General features: G+C 41.1%; 2 protein-coding genes across 5 annotated transcripts; both read left to right on the top strand.

Moving 5' to 3' along the window:
- The first annotated feature begins 342 nt into the window (after positions 1-342).
- Positions 343-4,767, top strand: Commd3 (COMM domain containing 3). 2 transcript variants are annotated; one of them, XM_021726652.3, is made up of 9 exons: positions 343-444; positions 891-1,046; positions 2,434-2,488; positions 2,594-2,657; positions 2,756-2,790; positions 3,139-3,199; positions 3,285-3,341; positions 3,433-3,492; positions 4,413-4,767. In XM_021726652.3, exons 2-9 carry the CDS (start codon positions 908-910, stop codon positions 4,470-4,472), a joined length of 531 nt encoding a protein of 176 aa, XP_021582327.1. In that variant the 5' UTR covers positions 343-444; positions 891-907; the 3' UTR covers positions 4,473-4,767. The 2 variants fall into 2 exon arrangements, with proteins under 2 accessions (XP_021582327.1, XP_005325829.1); XM_005325772.5 differs by lacking the exon at positions 343-444 and having other exon boundaries at positions 2,377-2,488.
- A 1,296-nt stretch (positions 4,768-6,063) lies between these two features.
- On the top strand, positions 6,064-15,980 carry Bmi1 (BMI1 proto-oncogene, polycomb ring finger). Of its 3 annotated transcripts, none has more exons than XM_078023326.1 (10): positions 6,064-6,202; positions 10,979-11,109; positions 11,436-11,532; positions 12,053-12,108; positions 12,202-12,252; positions 12,429-12,537; positions 12,617-12,662; positions 13,082-13,180; positions 13,523-13,603; positions 13,690-15,980. In XM_078023326.1, the coding sequence occupies exons 2-10, from the start codon at positions 10,998-11,000 to the stop codon at positions 14,017-14,019; spliced, it is 981 nt and encodes a 326-aa protein (XP_077879452.1). In that variant the 5' UTR covers positions 6,064-6,202; positions 10,979-10,997; the 3' UTR covers positions 14,020-15,980. The 3 variants fall into 3 exon arrangements, with proteins under 3 accessions (XP_077879452.1, XP_005325828.1, XP_021582326.1); XM_005325771.5 differs by lacking the exon at positions 6,064-6,202 and adding an exon at positions 6,476-6,659; XM_021726651.3 differs by lacking the exon at positions 6,064-6,202 and adding an exon at positions 8,430-10,254.
- The last annotated feature ends 841 nt before the right edge of the window (positions 15,981-16,821 follow it).

The following is a 16,821-nucleotide window of genomic DNA, read 5'->3' as shown; positions in this document are numbered from 1 at the left end:
AAGTTAAACTTTATACAGAATTTAAATCTTTAAAGTTATGGATATCTGAGACAGCAACTCACTTCTAATAAAGATCCTGCCATTACAAGCCGTACTTTACTAACAACTGTCTTAATATGTATTTATGAAGACTCGATTGAGTAATTAAACCTGGACCCACAGATGTACTGAATTCAGTAGCACAAAATTTGTCTTGCAGTTTGCCTTCGAAAGGTGTTTATTTGCAGTGGTATGTAATTTTTAAAAATAATACGGTCAAATCTGTTCATGAATAATTTATTAATCTCCCAATTGTTGAAGAACGGTACGCTCACGCGCGCTCTTTATGGATGTAGCTCTGTGTACACACACACCACGCAGGAAAGAGATGACAAGGGAAAGGTGAAAACAAACCAGATGTCTACGGTCTCACTCCTAAAAGGGCAGTGCTTCATAGTCCAACTGGTGAGTTACAACACCCCACAAAAATAAACAAAACCAGCTGCCTTAAATCGCGGTTCCCCGCAGGATTTCGCGCTGGGTTGAGGAGCCGGGAGGGCGCAGTTGGCCGGGAGGTGGGGGCCGGCCCGGACGCGGTCCGCCACCTCCCCAGGGGATTTCGGGGAACCTAGCGGTGACCACCCTGTGTGAGCGCCGAGTGGAGAGAAAGCGCCCAGCGCGTTCACAAAGCGCCCGTGGCCGCCCCTCTGGCGGAGGCTCTGCAGCTCCAGCGGCTGGCTCAGAAGGAAGGGCTGGACGGAAGCGGGGGCTGGGGGCGCGGAGGCCGCTGAGCAGGCGGGGAGGCCCGGGGCGGGGAGGCCCTGCAGCCCGCGCCGCCGCCCCGAGCCGCGTGCGCGCGCGGCCGCATCAGCTGAGCGCGCGGCGCGTGTCACGTGGTGCGCATGTCGAAGGTCACGGCGCGCTCACAATGGAGCTCTCGGAGTCTGTGCAGAAAGGCTTCCAGATGCTGGCTGATCCCGGCTCCTTTGACTCCAACGCCTTCACGCTTCTCCTCCGGGCGGCTTTCCAGAGCCTGCTGGACGCCCAGGCGGACGAGGCCGTGTTAGGTAAGCAGCTCGACTCGGAGCTGGATCGGCCTGGGTGGAGGGGGCGCTCGGAGGAGAAGAGCGAGAGGGGGAAAGCCCCGGGAAGAGGAAGTCTCCGGGCTTTGCCCTTCGCTCCGGACGGAGTGTGGAGACGAGACTCTTCCAGGACCCAGAGCGGACCCTGAGCATTGTTCTGTCCCCTCTTGGCACCTGCACACAGCCGGGTACACGTTCTTGGCCCGATTTCCCTCCCAGTCTCTTTGTTCCTTTCTTCGTAAAGCCCGTGTTCAAGTCTTGTTTGTGGCCTAAACATCTAAGGTTTTCAGACTGGTCTGAGACAGTGGCTCTTTTGACACTTGGACTTCATCAGAGGAGCTCCTTGTAATTCAAGCTTCCTGGACTAGGCTAGCAAAGGTTTAAAAGGTCTGTTCCCTAAGCACTTACTAGTTCAAGTAGTGTTGACATATTCCGACCAGGAGAATACCTTGGGTTCCTATTATCTCTCCAACACTCCTGCTTAGTGTGTTTTACACCGGTTCTTCCCCTAGATCCCTTAAATAGGATGCATAATGTTTTGTTCCGCACCAGTTACCAGAAGGCGAGTCTCTTAAGAGGTCCTATCAGCGGTTGCGGAGTGCAGTGTCAGTATGGACTAGGAGAATATTTTAAGACAGACCGCTTTTAGATAATTTTCTTAAATGTATCAACAATTCAAATTTTTGGGTTTTTTTCCTGTAGTTCATGAACTAGACACTTGTGCAAAAAATATGAAAGTGGAAGTTCTTCAAACGAAAATAGTAACCACCACCTGGGTAAATCTCAAAAGGAAAAAAAAAGATGACTGTCAAAACCTGAAAATACTGTTGGAATTTTGAAATTTCTATTTTATATTCTGAATTCATCCTCTCCTTTCCACCTCTCTTGATGTATTAATGTCCACGGAGCCATTTACCCTAAAATTTCATCATTTTTAGAGTGAAAGTTATCATAAAATTTTCATCATGTAAAATGTTTATCTTGTTTTTCTCTTTGAATTTACTTCAGTGTTAGAATGACCACTGTATAGTTATTTTTTCTTTGGGAGCCATGTTTTTTTAAAATAATAAAATGCTAAGGCAAAAAAAGGTAATTGAAAACAGATTAAAGGCAGGATTATTGATGTGTTCTCTTTATTGTTTTGCAATTGACCTTGCAGCTCATGTCATTTCCATAAAATTGACAGTTCCTAAAGTTGAATTATTTTTGTTATCTTGTTAAAGGGGATTTTTATCTAAATTAAAATATCCTTTTTGGAAATATGACTATAAAGAACTTATTTTCATAGGCATCATTGGCAATTAATTCATTTTAGATCACCCAGACTTGAAACATATTGACCCTGTGGTTTTAAAACATTGTCATGCCGCAGCTGCAACTTACATACTGGAGGCAGGAAAGCACCGAGCTGACAAGTCAACTCTAAGGTACAGGATTTATTTAAATACTCATTTATTTTCAAATAATATCTTTATGATTGCAATTTCAGTTTTTAAAATGCAGACTAAACTCTGGCATTTCCCTCCCTCTAGCACATATCTAGAAGACTGTAAATTTGACAGAGAGCGAATAGAACTGTTTTGCACAGAATATCAGGTTTCTTACTTTGAATTTTTAAATTAACAATTACCACTTTTTCTTTTCCACTATTTACAAAGATGTGTTTTCTTTTTCTTTTTTTCCCCTCTCCCCAGAATAATAAGAATTCTCTAGAAATCCTACTGGGAAGGTAGGTTCTGTATAAGATGTCAAGCTGAGGCACTTTTCACTTGCAGGTATGAATGGAGAATGCTGGTGTGAAACAAAATAGTGCAAAAAAACTGGGATCCTGACCCAAAGAAAAAGGCCAAAGGGCAAATGAAACAATTGAAGTTAAGCTAATGTTTTAAAGATAAAAGATAAAATTGAGATAATTTTATAATGCTTTTACTCTTTAGAATTTGAAATGAAGTTTAACAATGTTTTAAATTCAGAATGGATTAAAAGGAGATGAGGAAGTGGTAGACATTCTTAGCAAAAGATAAATACTGAAAAGTTTTCTGTAGATACCATAAACAATTATCATTGTATCTTTCAGTATAGGTAGATCTCTCCCTCATATAACTGATGTTTCTTGGCGCTTGGAATATCAGATAAAGGTAAAGTTTAGCAAACTGTTCTCCAAAGGGATTTAGGGAACTTTTTAGAAATAATTACTAACATGTACATGTTGTATTGTTTTAGACCAGTCAACTTCATAAAATGTACAAACCTGCATATTTGGTGACGTTAAATGTAGAGGTATGTATAGACAACCCCTGTCTAAAAATGAAATATGTAATGAAAATTTAAATTTTCTTGATTTAAATAAACAGCATTTTTTCTTCCCTAGAACACTGATTCCCAATCCTACCCAGAGATTAGTTTTAGTTGCAGCATGGAACAATTACAGGTACAGTATTAGTATCTTTGAACATGCTCCTTTATAAAGAGAATTATGGTGTGGAAAGGTTAATAGAGAAATAACCACTTGTCAGCAGATAAATGACTCTTGGTTAAGAAGAAGATGAGAAAGGGGCTTGAAAAGCAATATTTTAACATGGACTTAACTTTGGAAATGAAGATGTTACTAGTAGTCTATAGTGCTCTTCCTTCTAATTAAAAAATATTTCTAAAGTGTAATGTTTAGTGTAAATTCCTGCAATTCATGAGGTTGATTCAGTAAGATACAGTAAAATTGAAAGCATGACTTTGAAAATATCTTCTTTCCTCTCAGAAATTGAATTAAACTTTTCAAAATTGGGTTGTTAAGCAGCAGTTTTAAATGACTTTTTATGAAAAGAAAAGTATGATATTAAAATTTTATACTGCCAGTGTAAGATTGGGAAAATTGAAAAGTACATTGATTGATGGGCATAACAACGAATTTATTTCTTAGTACTTAAAAAATGCAGATCAGTCTTAGAAACTTAGATAAAAATGAAACTTTCAAAGACATCTCCTGCAGTCATCTCACTGTAACAAACTTTAAACTTTCTATACACACACACACACACACACACACACACACACACACACACACACGAGCATAACCTTCGTTAGATAACTTGAGACATTTAATTTAGATACACCATGCAGTTAAGAGGATTCCGTAAGAAATCATATTTCAAACTGAGGGCAAATATCCGATTTGAAGATATTTTAGGGAAAATGCTTCTTTTCATGGATACTGGTTTGTCAAAGGTTAAAATTCCAGTGAATTCTAAACTTGTATTGACAGTGTTCTCCCGACTTTTTTCTTGCATCTCTCGAACTTGGATACTTCGTTACATGTCTCATCCTTAAAACATGGCATTATATTACATATTTTAGGACTTGGTGGGGAAACTTAAAGATGCTTCAAAAAGCCTGGAAAGAGCAACTCAGTTGTAACTTGGGGACGCTAAAGATCTCCGAATCTAGAGAAAAACCAGATGCGTCTTGCCTTCAGTGGAAGCATCATTTGTGCGAGCTGGAAGTCCTCATTTTCAGTAGAAAAAAACACTCCTTTTGAATTTATGATACTCATCAATTTTGACACATGTGAAAGGATTAAGAGGGAAATTCTGCCTAAGTATTTTAATTGTCTTTAGTATTAACTGTACATTTCTTCTGTTTTGTCTTTTTCAACTCTTACGAAAGGAAGTAATATTACACCCTGAATAAATAAGCTGATGTTCCCACAAAAGAGTGGTGATGTTGTGTTTGGAGTCGGTGTGTTAATTATTACTTTGTGCGAGGAGCTAGACACGATTAGCGTTAACTTTTAACGACCGCTTTTTATCCGGATTCAATAGTTGGAGAGGATGCGCTCTCCGGGTCGGCGAGGACCCCAGCTGCGGGAAAGGAGCCCAGTGGCGGCCGAAGGCGGTCCGTTACCTGCGCTGCAGGGCTCGCCCGCAGTCCGACCCTCGCCGCCCGCCGGGCGAGGAGCCCTGCCCCTGAGCTAGCCGCTGCCTGCGCGCGCCCCGCCTTGGTCGCCGGCAGGGGGGAAGGGGCGGGCGCGGCCGCGGGAGGACTGGGGCGGGCGCTGTTGTTTCCGTGAGCCCAACTCCGGCGCAGGTTCCGCGCCTCGGCGCCAGAGTCTGGGCCGCGGCGCGTAGAACCGGCAGGACCGCGCCGAGGGCAGCGGATGGGTGCCCCGGTCCGCGAGAGTCCGTGGACGAGTGCGCCACGGGAGGAGGCGGGCGTTCGAGAGAAAGAAATAACGGGGGGTGGGCTGGGCTGGGCGTGCGGGGCCGGAGCGATGCCCGCGCCGAGAGTAGGGTGGCGCGTGTGGCGCTGTGGAGAAATGTCTCTGCGACCGCGCCAGCGCCAGCGCCGCCGCGGCGCAGAGCGAGGAGGAGGGGGCTGGGCGCGCGGCTCGGAGGGGAGGGGGCGGCCACGGGCCCGACTACACCGACACTAATTCCCAGGCCGCCCTTAAGGAATGAGGGGAGCACGTGACCCGGTGGGGGGGCGGCAGGGGGAGGGGGCGGGCGGACTCTGAGCCATTTTGGAGCCGGTGTCAGTTTCCACTCTGCCTTCAGCGGTGCATTTTTTTCCACCCTCCCCTCCCCCTCCTCATCCTTCCTCCCCTCCCCCCGCCTCACCGCCCGCACGCACACACACGGCGCCCCCCACCCGCCTTCCTACCCCCACAGCAACTATGAAATAATAATCGTAGTATTAAAGGCAGAGATCTGGGCGAGACAATGGGGATGTTGGCGAGGGAGCCCCGATCCGGATTAGAAACACCTCCCAGCCCCGCAGAATAATACCGATCGCGCCCCCTCCGCGCGCTCCCTCCCCCGAGTGCGGAGCGGGAGGAGGCGGCGGCGGCCGAGGAGGAGGAGGAGGCCCAGGAGGAGGAGGCGTTGGAGGCCGAGGCGGAGGAGGAGGAGGAGGCCCAGGAGGAGGAGGCCGAGGCGGAGGAGGAGGAGGAGGCCGGGCTCCGGAGGCAGCATGAGCCGAGCGCGGCGGCCGCGGCTCTTCTCGGCTGCGCTCGTTGCCCATTGACAGCGGCGTCTGCAGCTCGCTTCAAGATGGCCGCTTGGCTCACATTCATTTTCTGCTGAACGACTTTTAACTTTCATTGTCTTTTCCGCCCGCTTCGATCGCCTCTCGCCGGCTGCTTTTTCCGGGTACGTAGGAGGCGAGGCGCCTCCGGGACTGGGCCGGGGGGCGGCGGGGGCCGCGCGGGGCTCGGACCGGCCGCGGTGGCCGGGAGGCGGCCCCCCCGCGCCTGGCCCGCGCCGGCCGGGAGGGCGCTGACAGCGTGGGCGCCGAGCCCCGCCGCCCGCCGCCGCCGCCGCCGCCCGCGCGCCGCCTGCCCCGCGCCGGGAGCGCGCGCCCGCCGCCCGCCGCCTCCCGCGGCGCCGGGACCGACCCGCAGCCCGCGCCGCCGCCGCCAGCCGGGCTCGGCGCCGCTCCAGCCGCCGCCGCCCGCTCAGCCCGGACGCGCAGCGCGCGGCCCCACGTTTTAGTTCCTTTCTCCCCCGCGCGCCCCTCTGCACCCTCGCGACGCACATGGTCCCCGAGAAGAACACTTCTATTTCCAGCCTCCGCGGCTCTCCCGGCCACAGCGCCCTTTGTTGAGAGGTAGATTTTGATGAAACGGGGACGGGCTCCTGAAATCGGGAGCTGCTTGGGTCAAGTGGCTTCCCTCCTCTCCCGAAGAAAGGGCTTTTGAGGGGTTTGAACATCGAGGGAACGCCCCCATTTTATAGGGACGGGTTACGTGGGGGGCAGCGATCCCGCCAAGGTGGTTGTTAGACTGGAGAGAGCCCCAACAAAAATGTTATTAACTTAAGTTGGAGGGACACTTGTGTGAAATTGGATGGCTTGTAAGATGGCGGTTCCCAGTTGTTTCCAAGGTCTTCTGCATTTGTGTGGAAAATGGTAAAGTTTTCAAGGTGGTATTTGTTGAGAGTCTTGGACAAGTGCTGTGAACATTGTTGGGACGTGCTCACCGGGAAGTGGGCATTTCAAATTTGGAGCTTTTTTTTGAAGTGAAGATGGTGACTGGACGCTAGTCTTGGTAGAGGTTTCTTTTCTCCACGTCTTTCCCCCCTTTTCCTTTTTCCCCCCAACCCCTTGGTACAGATTGCGACTTCTCTCTCTACCTCTACTTTGGGATGCTCCCAGAATCTTGACTTAAGTCCACTGTGTTTTATGTGTTTTGCTAAATGTCAGCATAGGTCATGTGGTAAAGGGATGCTTTAGAAAATGAGCACTAAAAAGTTGATTGCTTATGTTTACGCAGTCATTTGGGCTTGACAGCGATAGAGCATGATCTTTTCCCCAGAGATTTACAGTTAATAATTGGAAGTAAACAAGTAGAGAGACTTTGATCATTCCCAATTGCAATAAAAGGATTTAGTGGGCTTAGTGGTCACGGTTCAATATTTGAAAGAGAATCATGTATTAACCCCTTCCCTTTAAGTAGGCGAAATTCCCAGCATATTTATCCAAACGCGAGTGTAAGTTAGTGTTATGATGAGTGTTAGGAGTAGCTCAAATAATAGAGGAATTTTAACCCCAAGTTTTGGAAACACATTATAAGGTACACTAAAGACCTGATACTTGAGGATGTAAATGGTTGACAGTACAATTTATTAGACTGTTTAGTCCAAATAATAACATTTGGGTTTTAAGTAGACCAATGAAAATTTTCTCAGAAGTTGATTTTATGAGCAAAATTTTTATATTTGAGTTCATTTCCATACATCTCCTTCGAAGTGTAGAGATGTTTGAAATAACCTACCTGTACAAATTAATTTGCCCCCTAGTAACAATATCTTTGAAGCCATAGAAGACCATTTACATGCAAATACATACACATACATGCAAATACACACACATACAAGCTTTTGTAAGAAAATTACACATTTAATTATATTTTATAAATCCATTGATACTCTACCACTGATTTATTGGATGTATTTAAGTGTCCAAATATGCAAAATTCTCCCAAAGAGTCAAGTTGACCCCAACTTTAGCCATACTTATATAGAGCTGTGAGTACCAACTAGAGTTATGGAGTTAATTTGCATTTCTTAGATTGCAGTAGTCAAGCTGATTGTTAACATAAGATCTTGTTTCTGTTTTCCTTCATTTTGACATTACTAGTGTTAGGCCTCCAATTAAAAACTGACAATCCCAGCTGAGTATCCTATAATGGCAAGTTTTAATTCTTGAACATTACCAGCATGTTCCTTGGTGCATTTTTAGTAGCTTAAGGGCACTTTCTTTGTTGAAACCTAGTAGGTTTTTATTTCTAAGGTGCAAGACGTTTTTCTTAAACCTTATCAAACATGTCAAACATTTTGGAAGTCCTCATTAGATTGTCAGTACTTTCAAATTGGATAAAAAGATTAAGGGTTGATTTTTATATAAGCAACAAAGTAATATTTATTTGCATTGGAAACACTAATAGGACTGTGGCCAAATTCTTCTGAACTGAGGGAGAGTTGTGTGAATTAAGCCTTAGGATGAATTTGAAAGGGTTTTTGGGTCAAGTACATAGGACTTAAATGTTCAAAGCCAACCAGTAGATAACCCTCCATTGAAGTTTGATTATTCTCTAAGTTACTATTGTGTTTGTGTGGTGTTTGGTTTTCTGTAAGTTAGAGAAGAAATAAAGGCAGCTGTTTTTATTGGAGCCCCTTGATGAACTTCATGATCCATGGTGTTAGTGTGATATACTTTCACAGGCAAATAGAAGTTATCACCTTGCTAACTATCTTTCTAGGAAAGATCCTGTGGTTTCACAAGGAGAGTTTTCTTTAAGCACCAAGAAGGCTGGTCTTTAATCATCAAGTACAATTTTAAATATTGCTACTCTTTAGGGCACTGCTCCTTCTAACAGCCCCTCTGCCAGGCCACTTAGATTTATGTTAACATATGTTGTCAGTATTATTCTAAACAAGTAGTCCAAAGATGTTTGAGGAATAACACATGAAGTTTTCTGGGTGAGGTTACTGGTTGTCACTGGGGTCACTTTCATAAAAGGTTTGGTTTGTTTGGGGCCATTTTTTCAGTACTCAATTCAATTTCAGCTATTGAGGTATGTTGATTGGTATTTCCCTCTTCTGCATTAAGATTCCTTAAGAAATAAAGCCTCAGAGGCATCTTACTGCAAGTTTCACAAGTTCCTAGATTTCCATTCAAGGCAGCAGTAGTCCAGTCAGGTCTAGAACCTTAGTCTATTTCAGGTTCTAAAGTGAATGTAGTAGGGTGATAGTAAGAAATGGTACTTTTCAGCACTACTACACGAAGTAATTGACTTCCTTGATTGTCCTGTGGTGTATTGTTGCAGACTGTTCCCCACCGTGACTTTTCTATAATGTATATTATCTTTTGAGAATTTTATTTCATCGTGTGGGGGTTCAGGGGGGTTTATATGGAAGTTAGGCTGAGAAAAATGACATTTGTTTTTCCTCTCCTATCGTTACTGTGGGTTGACGAGGTGTTGATTTAGCGTTGGGAATGGGCTGGTCACATGGTTCTTTACATATTGTCACTATCCTACCGATTAGTTTTTCTAGCTTCCAGCATGGTTTGTTCGAATAAAGCACAGTGCTTTTGCCCCCCACCCCCATCTCCACCCGCTTTGTAAAACAAATTCAGTTTTCAGTCCATCCAAAACTTTGATTTATCTAATCTACAGGAGAACGTCTTATTAGAGAAGGAAGCTTTAAAGAGGTTCGGTTCAGTAAACATCTCTGCAACTTGAGCCTTGACAGTTTGGGGCTAAGTGCACAGTTGGCAATTCTCAAAAGGTCCCTTGGAGAAATTTTTGACCTAGCGATTGCTAATAGGACAGTCTGAAAGAGTCAAGATATGAAACAAGGTCTTTGCACCCAGTCTACGTGGAAAGAGGCCCCCAAGAGTGTCCGAAATGGCCGGGAGTGCAGTTTGCATTTTCTTTAGCAGTTTGCCGCCACAGGCTCTGAGGTCCCCTAAGCTGCTTGACGGGTCGCGGCCGCGGGTGATCCCGGGCTGGAGGACCTCGCGGGCCCGCCCCACCTCCTCGCCGGCAGCGCCCGCACCCACCCCGCCCCCGAGCCGGCCCCGCCCCCGCGTCACGCCGCCCCTCCCCCGCGCAAGCCACTCGGCAGCCCCGCACGCCCGCAGAGGCTCGGGGCTCGGGCCGGGCTCTGCGCGGAGTTGCAGCGGTGGCCGGATGCCAAGTGTAAGTGTAAGTTGCTATGGAAACCCTGACTGAGGCGAGTTCCGAATCCGGAGCGAGACGGAGCCCCGGGCGCCGCCGGATCCGCCCCTCGCATCCCGGCCCCCGGCTGTCCTCCACGCTCAGGCCCCAGCCCAGAGGCTTACTAGAGGTGCTTCTCCTCCGGCCAGCACCCAGCTCCGGAAATTCCAGGGATGCAGATAGAACAGAATTTGTTTTCCTTTTGTAAGCGTAAAAACCTGCCCCTGCCCGGTTCTGGTTGCTTGAACCGTCTAAAACTACCAGAACCCCAGGATTTTCGACTGAAGATCTGTGAGGAAGTTTTATAATAAATTTGGAGACCTGGAACAAGCCCTAGTGATTAGTAAATATCTAGGGGACTGTGGTGTCAGTAGCAGCCTTGGGGCTGCTAGGCTGGAGGACAAATGGAAGAAAGAGGCTCAAATATGATAGGCTCCCAGCCCCCACCCCAGACCTTTTCATCTCTCTCCAGGAATGACCTGAGAGATCAGATGTAACTTTAGTTGGATCTTTTTCACCATTTCAGTAGAATTCACTCAGATCTGATTAGTAAATTCCTTCTGTAGAAAACGTTGGGACTGTCCAGCTGTACAGTGTTAAACGAGTTTTATGAATGCCTCAGCGTTTCAGAGTGTACAATTACTAGGAGTTAGAGATAATCTTGATTCATTTTCTTTGAATTATGGCCAATATCTCTGTCTTACAGGATCTTTCATCAAGCAGAAATGCATCGAACAACCAGAATCAAGATCACTGAGCTAAATCCCCACCTAATGTGTGTGCTTTGTGGAGGGTACTTCATTGATGCCACAACCATAATAGAATGTCTACATTCCTGTAAGTACAAAGCTTTAGCTCCCTTCTTTTGTGTCACCTATATTTTCGTAGTTCATCCTGAAGTTTATAAGAATTATTAACATTTACCATAATCCTTGGGAATATTGGTACAGACTGATAGGAGTCATTTTCTTCTCTTCAATTTATTGATTTTTTATTACTGCCTACTTTATTACCAGTATGCAATGTGTAAGTGTAGTCAGGATATTAATAGTTTGATTCCTTGGAAATACCTTTTGGTATTTACCATCTTGCTTTTAATTCTCAGTTTCTGACACAATTTTAATTAGCTTCTGATTTCTAAATTTACATGTTTCTACTTCTAGTCTGTAAAACGTGTATTGTACGTTACCTGGAGACCAGCAAGTATTGTCCTATCTGTGATGTCCAAGTTCACAAAACCAGACCACTGCTGAATATAAGGTAGGAAAATGATTAAAGTCTTTGTTTGTAATTGTTATTGGAGTTGCATAATTTACAGAGAGAAGATGATTGGTGCTTTGTGGAGAGTAGTCTTTTAATAATTTCTAAAGATAATTTCTTAGAAATTTCTTTTAATGGTGACCAAGCTTAGACAATGTTCAGTACTATTCTAATGATTTTAACTTTTTATTGTCCTTTAAAAACTGAAATAGTTCTTCTTTTTGTATTCCTTTCTTGACTTCATGACAGATGAGAATAAGTCCTTCCTTATTCTCTCTATTCTCTATTCATACTAGAAAATTTAGTAACTTGAAAGGCACAAAGTATGTTTCTGCTGATTTAAAAAAGTACTACTATGTAGAGAACTTTACTGTCATAGTTTTTATTTTAGTGTAGTTATAGATAGCATCACAATCAAGTAAAATGCTATAGCACACACACACACACAAAGAATCTATAAAAACTTAGGAACGTTTTTAGTTTTGCCATATTAGTCGATGGTTCACTTATTCTTTTTCAGGTCCGATAAAACACTTCAAGACATTGTATACAAATTAGTTCCAGGGCTTTTCAAAAGTGAGTAACTTGCTTGCAAGAATTTAAAACGATTATTCATTGGTTTTATCTGCTATACCAAATGTTTGAATCTCGTCTCCCCCCTCCCCATAGATGAAATGAAGAGAAGAAGGGATTTTTATGCAGCTCATCCTTCAGCTGATGGTAAACTTTGTGAGGGGAGTGAGGGGTAGAAATTATTTTATTTGTGGGGAGACTTATATAGTAATTAAAATTTATTAAAATTGAGATTACTTCAGAGTACCCCTTCCATTTTCCTATGTCTAAAATATTTTAAATGTCTAATTATTAAAATATTAAATTTTGTAATGTCTTTATAGCTGCCAATGGCTCTAATGAAGATAGAGGAGAAGTTGCAGATGAAGATAAGAGAATTATAACTGATGATGAGATTATAAGCTTATCTATTGAATTCTTTGACCAGAATAGGTAAATTCTCTAGGAAATCTGTTTTATGCTAATATGTCTATTAGATACATTGTTTCACTAATAAGTTTTTATTTCTTAGATTGGATCGCAAAGTAAACAAAGACAAAGAGAAGTCTAAGGAGGAGGTATGTTCTGTATTATAAAAATGGTGAAGAATTATGGATTCTAGATTTTATGAAGGGTTTTGTTGCTCTTTAGAATATTCTGGGGTCAAGTGCTGCTGATAATTAGAAGAAAATGGTCATGTTCAATGTTTATGAGGGATCTACATAGGATATTTGATAATTAGAATTTACTTTATATATGTTTGCTCTTACAAATTATTTTACATAGTTCATGTTTAATATCTTAATGTACTTCAAGTGTACTAGAAATTAATTCATTTAGTATTCATTATAATAGTAAATTCAAAGTATAGTTGAGTTTAGTTGCATCTGATTTTGGTATTAGTGCCTTATATCACATTTAGGCAATTGAGTTGAAACTTTCTTCTTCTCTGAAAGTTAGGAATTGAAAAAAATTACTTTTGTATATGTACTCTTAGGTGAATGATAAAAGATATTTACGATGCCCAGCAGCAATGACTGTGATGCACTTAAGAAAGTTTCTCAGAAGTAAAATGGACATACCTAATACTTTCCAGGTACCTTCTTTATAGCTTTCATGTATTTTATGTAGATTTTTTTAATTTAAATTTTTTCTTTCTGGATTCTGAAATCTAAAAATCAATATTAAAAAATTTAAATTTAGTGTTAAAGTTTAATATATCTCTTAAAATATTTTGGATATTTTTTATTCCATGAAAACAAATCCCTTAATAATTTCTGTAAATGTTTTCCATTTGAAATGTGAAGAATTCTTTGACCAAGTGTCTGGAAAAAAAAATTAAAGCACTCTCGCACTCTCAAATTATATTTAGATGAGAAAAGCTTGTAGATTTATCTTTGCTCTTTTGTTACTTAATAATTGAAATACCTCTCAATAGATTGATGTTATGTATGAAGAGGAACCTTTGAAAGATTACTATACACTAATGGATATTGCCTACATTTATACCTGGAGAAGGGTAAGTAGTATTATCTACTCTTAGATTAAGGTGATCCAGTGCATGTAAAGTTAAGAGTGATTTTTTTTTTCCTTTTAACTTTGTAGAATGGTCCACTTCCTTTGAAATATAGAGTTCGACCTACTTGTAAAAGAATGAAGATCAGTCACCAGAGGGATGGACTGACAAATGCTGGAGAACTGGAAAGTGACTCTGGGAGTGACAAGGCCAACAGCCCAGCAGGAGGTATTCCCTCCACCTCTTCTTGTTTGCCTAGCCCCAGTACTCCAGTGCAGTCTCCTCATCCACAGTTTCCTCACATTTCCAGTACTATGAATGGAACCAGCAACAGCCCCAGCGGTAACCACCAATCTTCCTTTGCCAATAGACCTCGAAAATCATCTGTAAATGGGTCGTCAGCAACTTCATCTGGTTGATTCCTGAGACTATTAAGGAAAAAATTTTAAACCCCTGATTTATATAGATATCTTCATGCCATTGCAGCTTTATAGATGCTAATACATGTGACTATCGTCCAATTTGCTTTCTTTTGTAGTGACATTAAATTTGACTATAAAAGATGGACTAGCTGTGATATTCATATGGACGTTAATTGAAAAGAAAGATTGTTCCTATAAAGAATTGGATTCTGAGAAGGCAGGCAAGGTTTTTGTTTTTTGTTTTGTTTTGTTTCCTGTGTGTTAGGAAAGATGTGAAATGGTTTCTGTAACCATTGTTTGGGTTTGGAAATACTCTGCAGTGGATAGAAGCATTGGGCCATAGTTTGTTAATCTCAACTAACACCTACATTACATTCTCCTTGATTGTTCTTGTTATTATGCTGTTTTGTGAACCTGTAGAAAACAAGTGCTTTTTATCTTGAAATTCAACAAACAGAAAGAATAAGCATAGAATAATGCATTCTATGTAGCCATGTCACTGTGAATAACAATTTCTTGCATATTTAGCCATTTTGATTCCTGTTTGATTTTTACTTCTCTGTTGCTACGCAAAACCGATCAAAGGAAAGTAAACTTCAGTTTTACAATCTGTATGCCTAAAAGCGGGTACTACCCTTTATTTTACTGACTTGTTTAAATGATTCGCTTTTGTAAGAATCAGATGGCATTATGCTTGTTGTACAATGCCATATTGGTATATAACATAACAGGAAACAGTATTGTATGATATATTTATAAATACTATAAAGAAAATATTGTGTTTCATGAATTCAGAAATGGTTGTTAAAATTCCCCCAGCTGGTTCGACCTTTGCAGATTCCCATGCCCTATGTTGAGCCTTGCTTTTATCAGCATAAATTATTTCCAATATGGTTATCTAATTCTAAATTCTGTTCATTGGAAGCAATTGGCAAGTCATCATGATACTGACTTTCCTCCAATAATACATGTTTGCTTTGAAAATTATTGTTGCAGTAAAGAAAAGCTTTAAAAATATGAAAATAGTGTTTTAACTTTCCATTGGTTATAGTGGAATTAATGTGTTTTTAAAATGCATATTTGTCACTAATTCTAAAACAATTTTTTTTAAAAAACCAGCTAAGTGCTGGAAGAAGGCATTTTATCTAAAGTTATTTTAATATGTGATATAAGAATAATTTCAAACGTAAGTATTGCTTTAACAACAATTAACAATGGAATATGCCTTCTCTGTAATGTCTGGAAATACAAGCAATTTATTATGAACTTCTACAGATATTTTTTAAATAGAGCAAGCATGTTAAATTTAAAACATAAACATCCCCAACACTTTTCAGTTTATGTTTTGCTTTGGTCGAACTTGGTGTTTGTTCATCACCCATCAGTTATTTGTGAGGGTGTTTATTCTATATGAATATTGTTTCATGTTTGTATGGAAAATTGTAGCTAAACATTTCATTGTCCTCAGTCTGCAAAAGAAGCACAATTCTATTGCTTTTTCTTGCTTATAGTCATTAAATCATTACTTTTACATATATTGCTGTTACTTCTACTTTCTTTAAAGACTCAGTAAATGATGTTTTATGAAGCTACAAAATACATATATTTTTATTTTGACCTAAATTTGTACAGTCCCATAGTAAGTGTTGTTTCTAATTATAGATGTAAAATGAAATTTCATTTGTAATTGGGAAAAGTCCAATAAAAAAAAGATATTCATTTAGAAAATAGCTAAGATCTTTAATAAAAATTTGATATGAAAAGCACAATGTGCAGAAGTTTTGGAAACCCTGTAGTGGATTACCAACAGGTAAAAGTTAAAGAGAATACATTGCTGTCTTATAGTGATGTTGGTAAGAAGTACACGCTTTGTTGTATATTGCTTGAGAACCCACTGAAAGATGTATCTGTTTATTTACTATAAAATCTTTGAAGTAAAAGTTACCAATGTTTGCCAATTTTGGTGAATTTAACTCATTTTTCTAGGCTTCTATATTTTTCATGTTATCTATGACAAAGAAAAGTTAGTTGATGCAAGTTTCAAGTACTGTTTTTTACTTTAGATGATCATGTGTATAAAGAATGAAAAGATATTTTTCAAAACTTAAAAATTGTAAATGCTGGTGGACTTGTCATTTGACTTACACAAAACCAAGTTTTGAAATCACAGAACTCAAAGACTTGACATCTATCTCAACCTCTTTATGATGGACTTATTTTTGAAATTATTAAAATATCAGATGCATTTATGGCTTCCTTAGCACTATTTCACCATACTTGTGACTTATTCCCTTTATTTTATTTGGAAGCGGATATTTGTCCCTACTCAATTTGAAAATTGCCTAAATTTAAAAGGATATTTCAGCTGAAATTTCTTTGCCTTTTAATAAAAACTTGATCGTGGTTTGCATTCTTAACTATTGCAGTTTTGACAATTAAGATTTAAAACATTTACTGAACTACTACTTTAAAAATCTTAACCTTGTGAAAATCAGTTTGTCAAAGCAAAGTACACGAAAAGTCAGCTTTAGAGTTTGACTTTTGCTTGTGACAGTATTCTAGAATCCTTAATACAAAGTTAGTTCTAATAAAATAATCCACAGAAAATGCCTAAATTGATTTCAGATTTTTAGTTTAAATGCAGAAAGAAAAATGAGACTGGTTGCTCTTGTATAAATAGTAATCTGTCTTGCTTTACACTTGCATACCACTTCACAAGTACTTTTTCCTTTTTAAATTGCCGGCCGTTAATTGCACTGAGTTGAAAAAAGAAAGTTGCCCTTTAGTTGACTTAACTCA

This window comes from Ictidomys tridecemlineatus, chromosome 10 (assembly GCF_052094955.1).
Source record: "Ictidomys tridecemlineatus isolate mIctTri1 chromosome 10, mIctTri1.hap1, whole genome shotgun sequence".
Classification (NCBI taxonomy): Eukaryota; Metazoa; Chordata; class Mammalia; order Rodentia; family Sciuridae; genus Ictidomys; species Ictidomys tridecemlineatus.
Note: the sequence above shows the minus strand (reverse complement) of the source record. Positions and strands in the feature narration are given on the sequence as shown.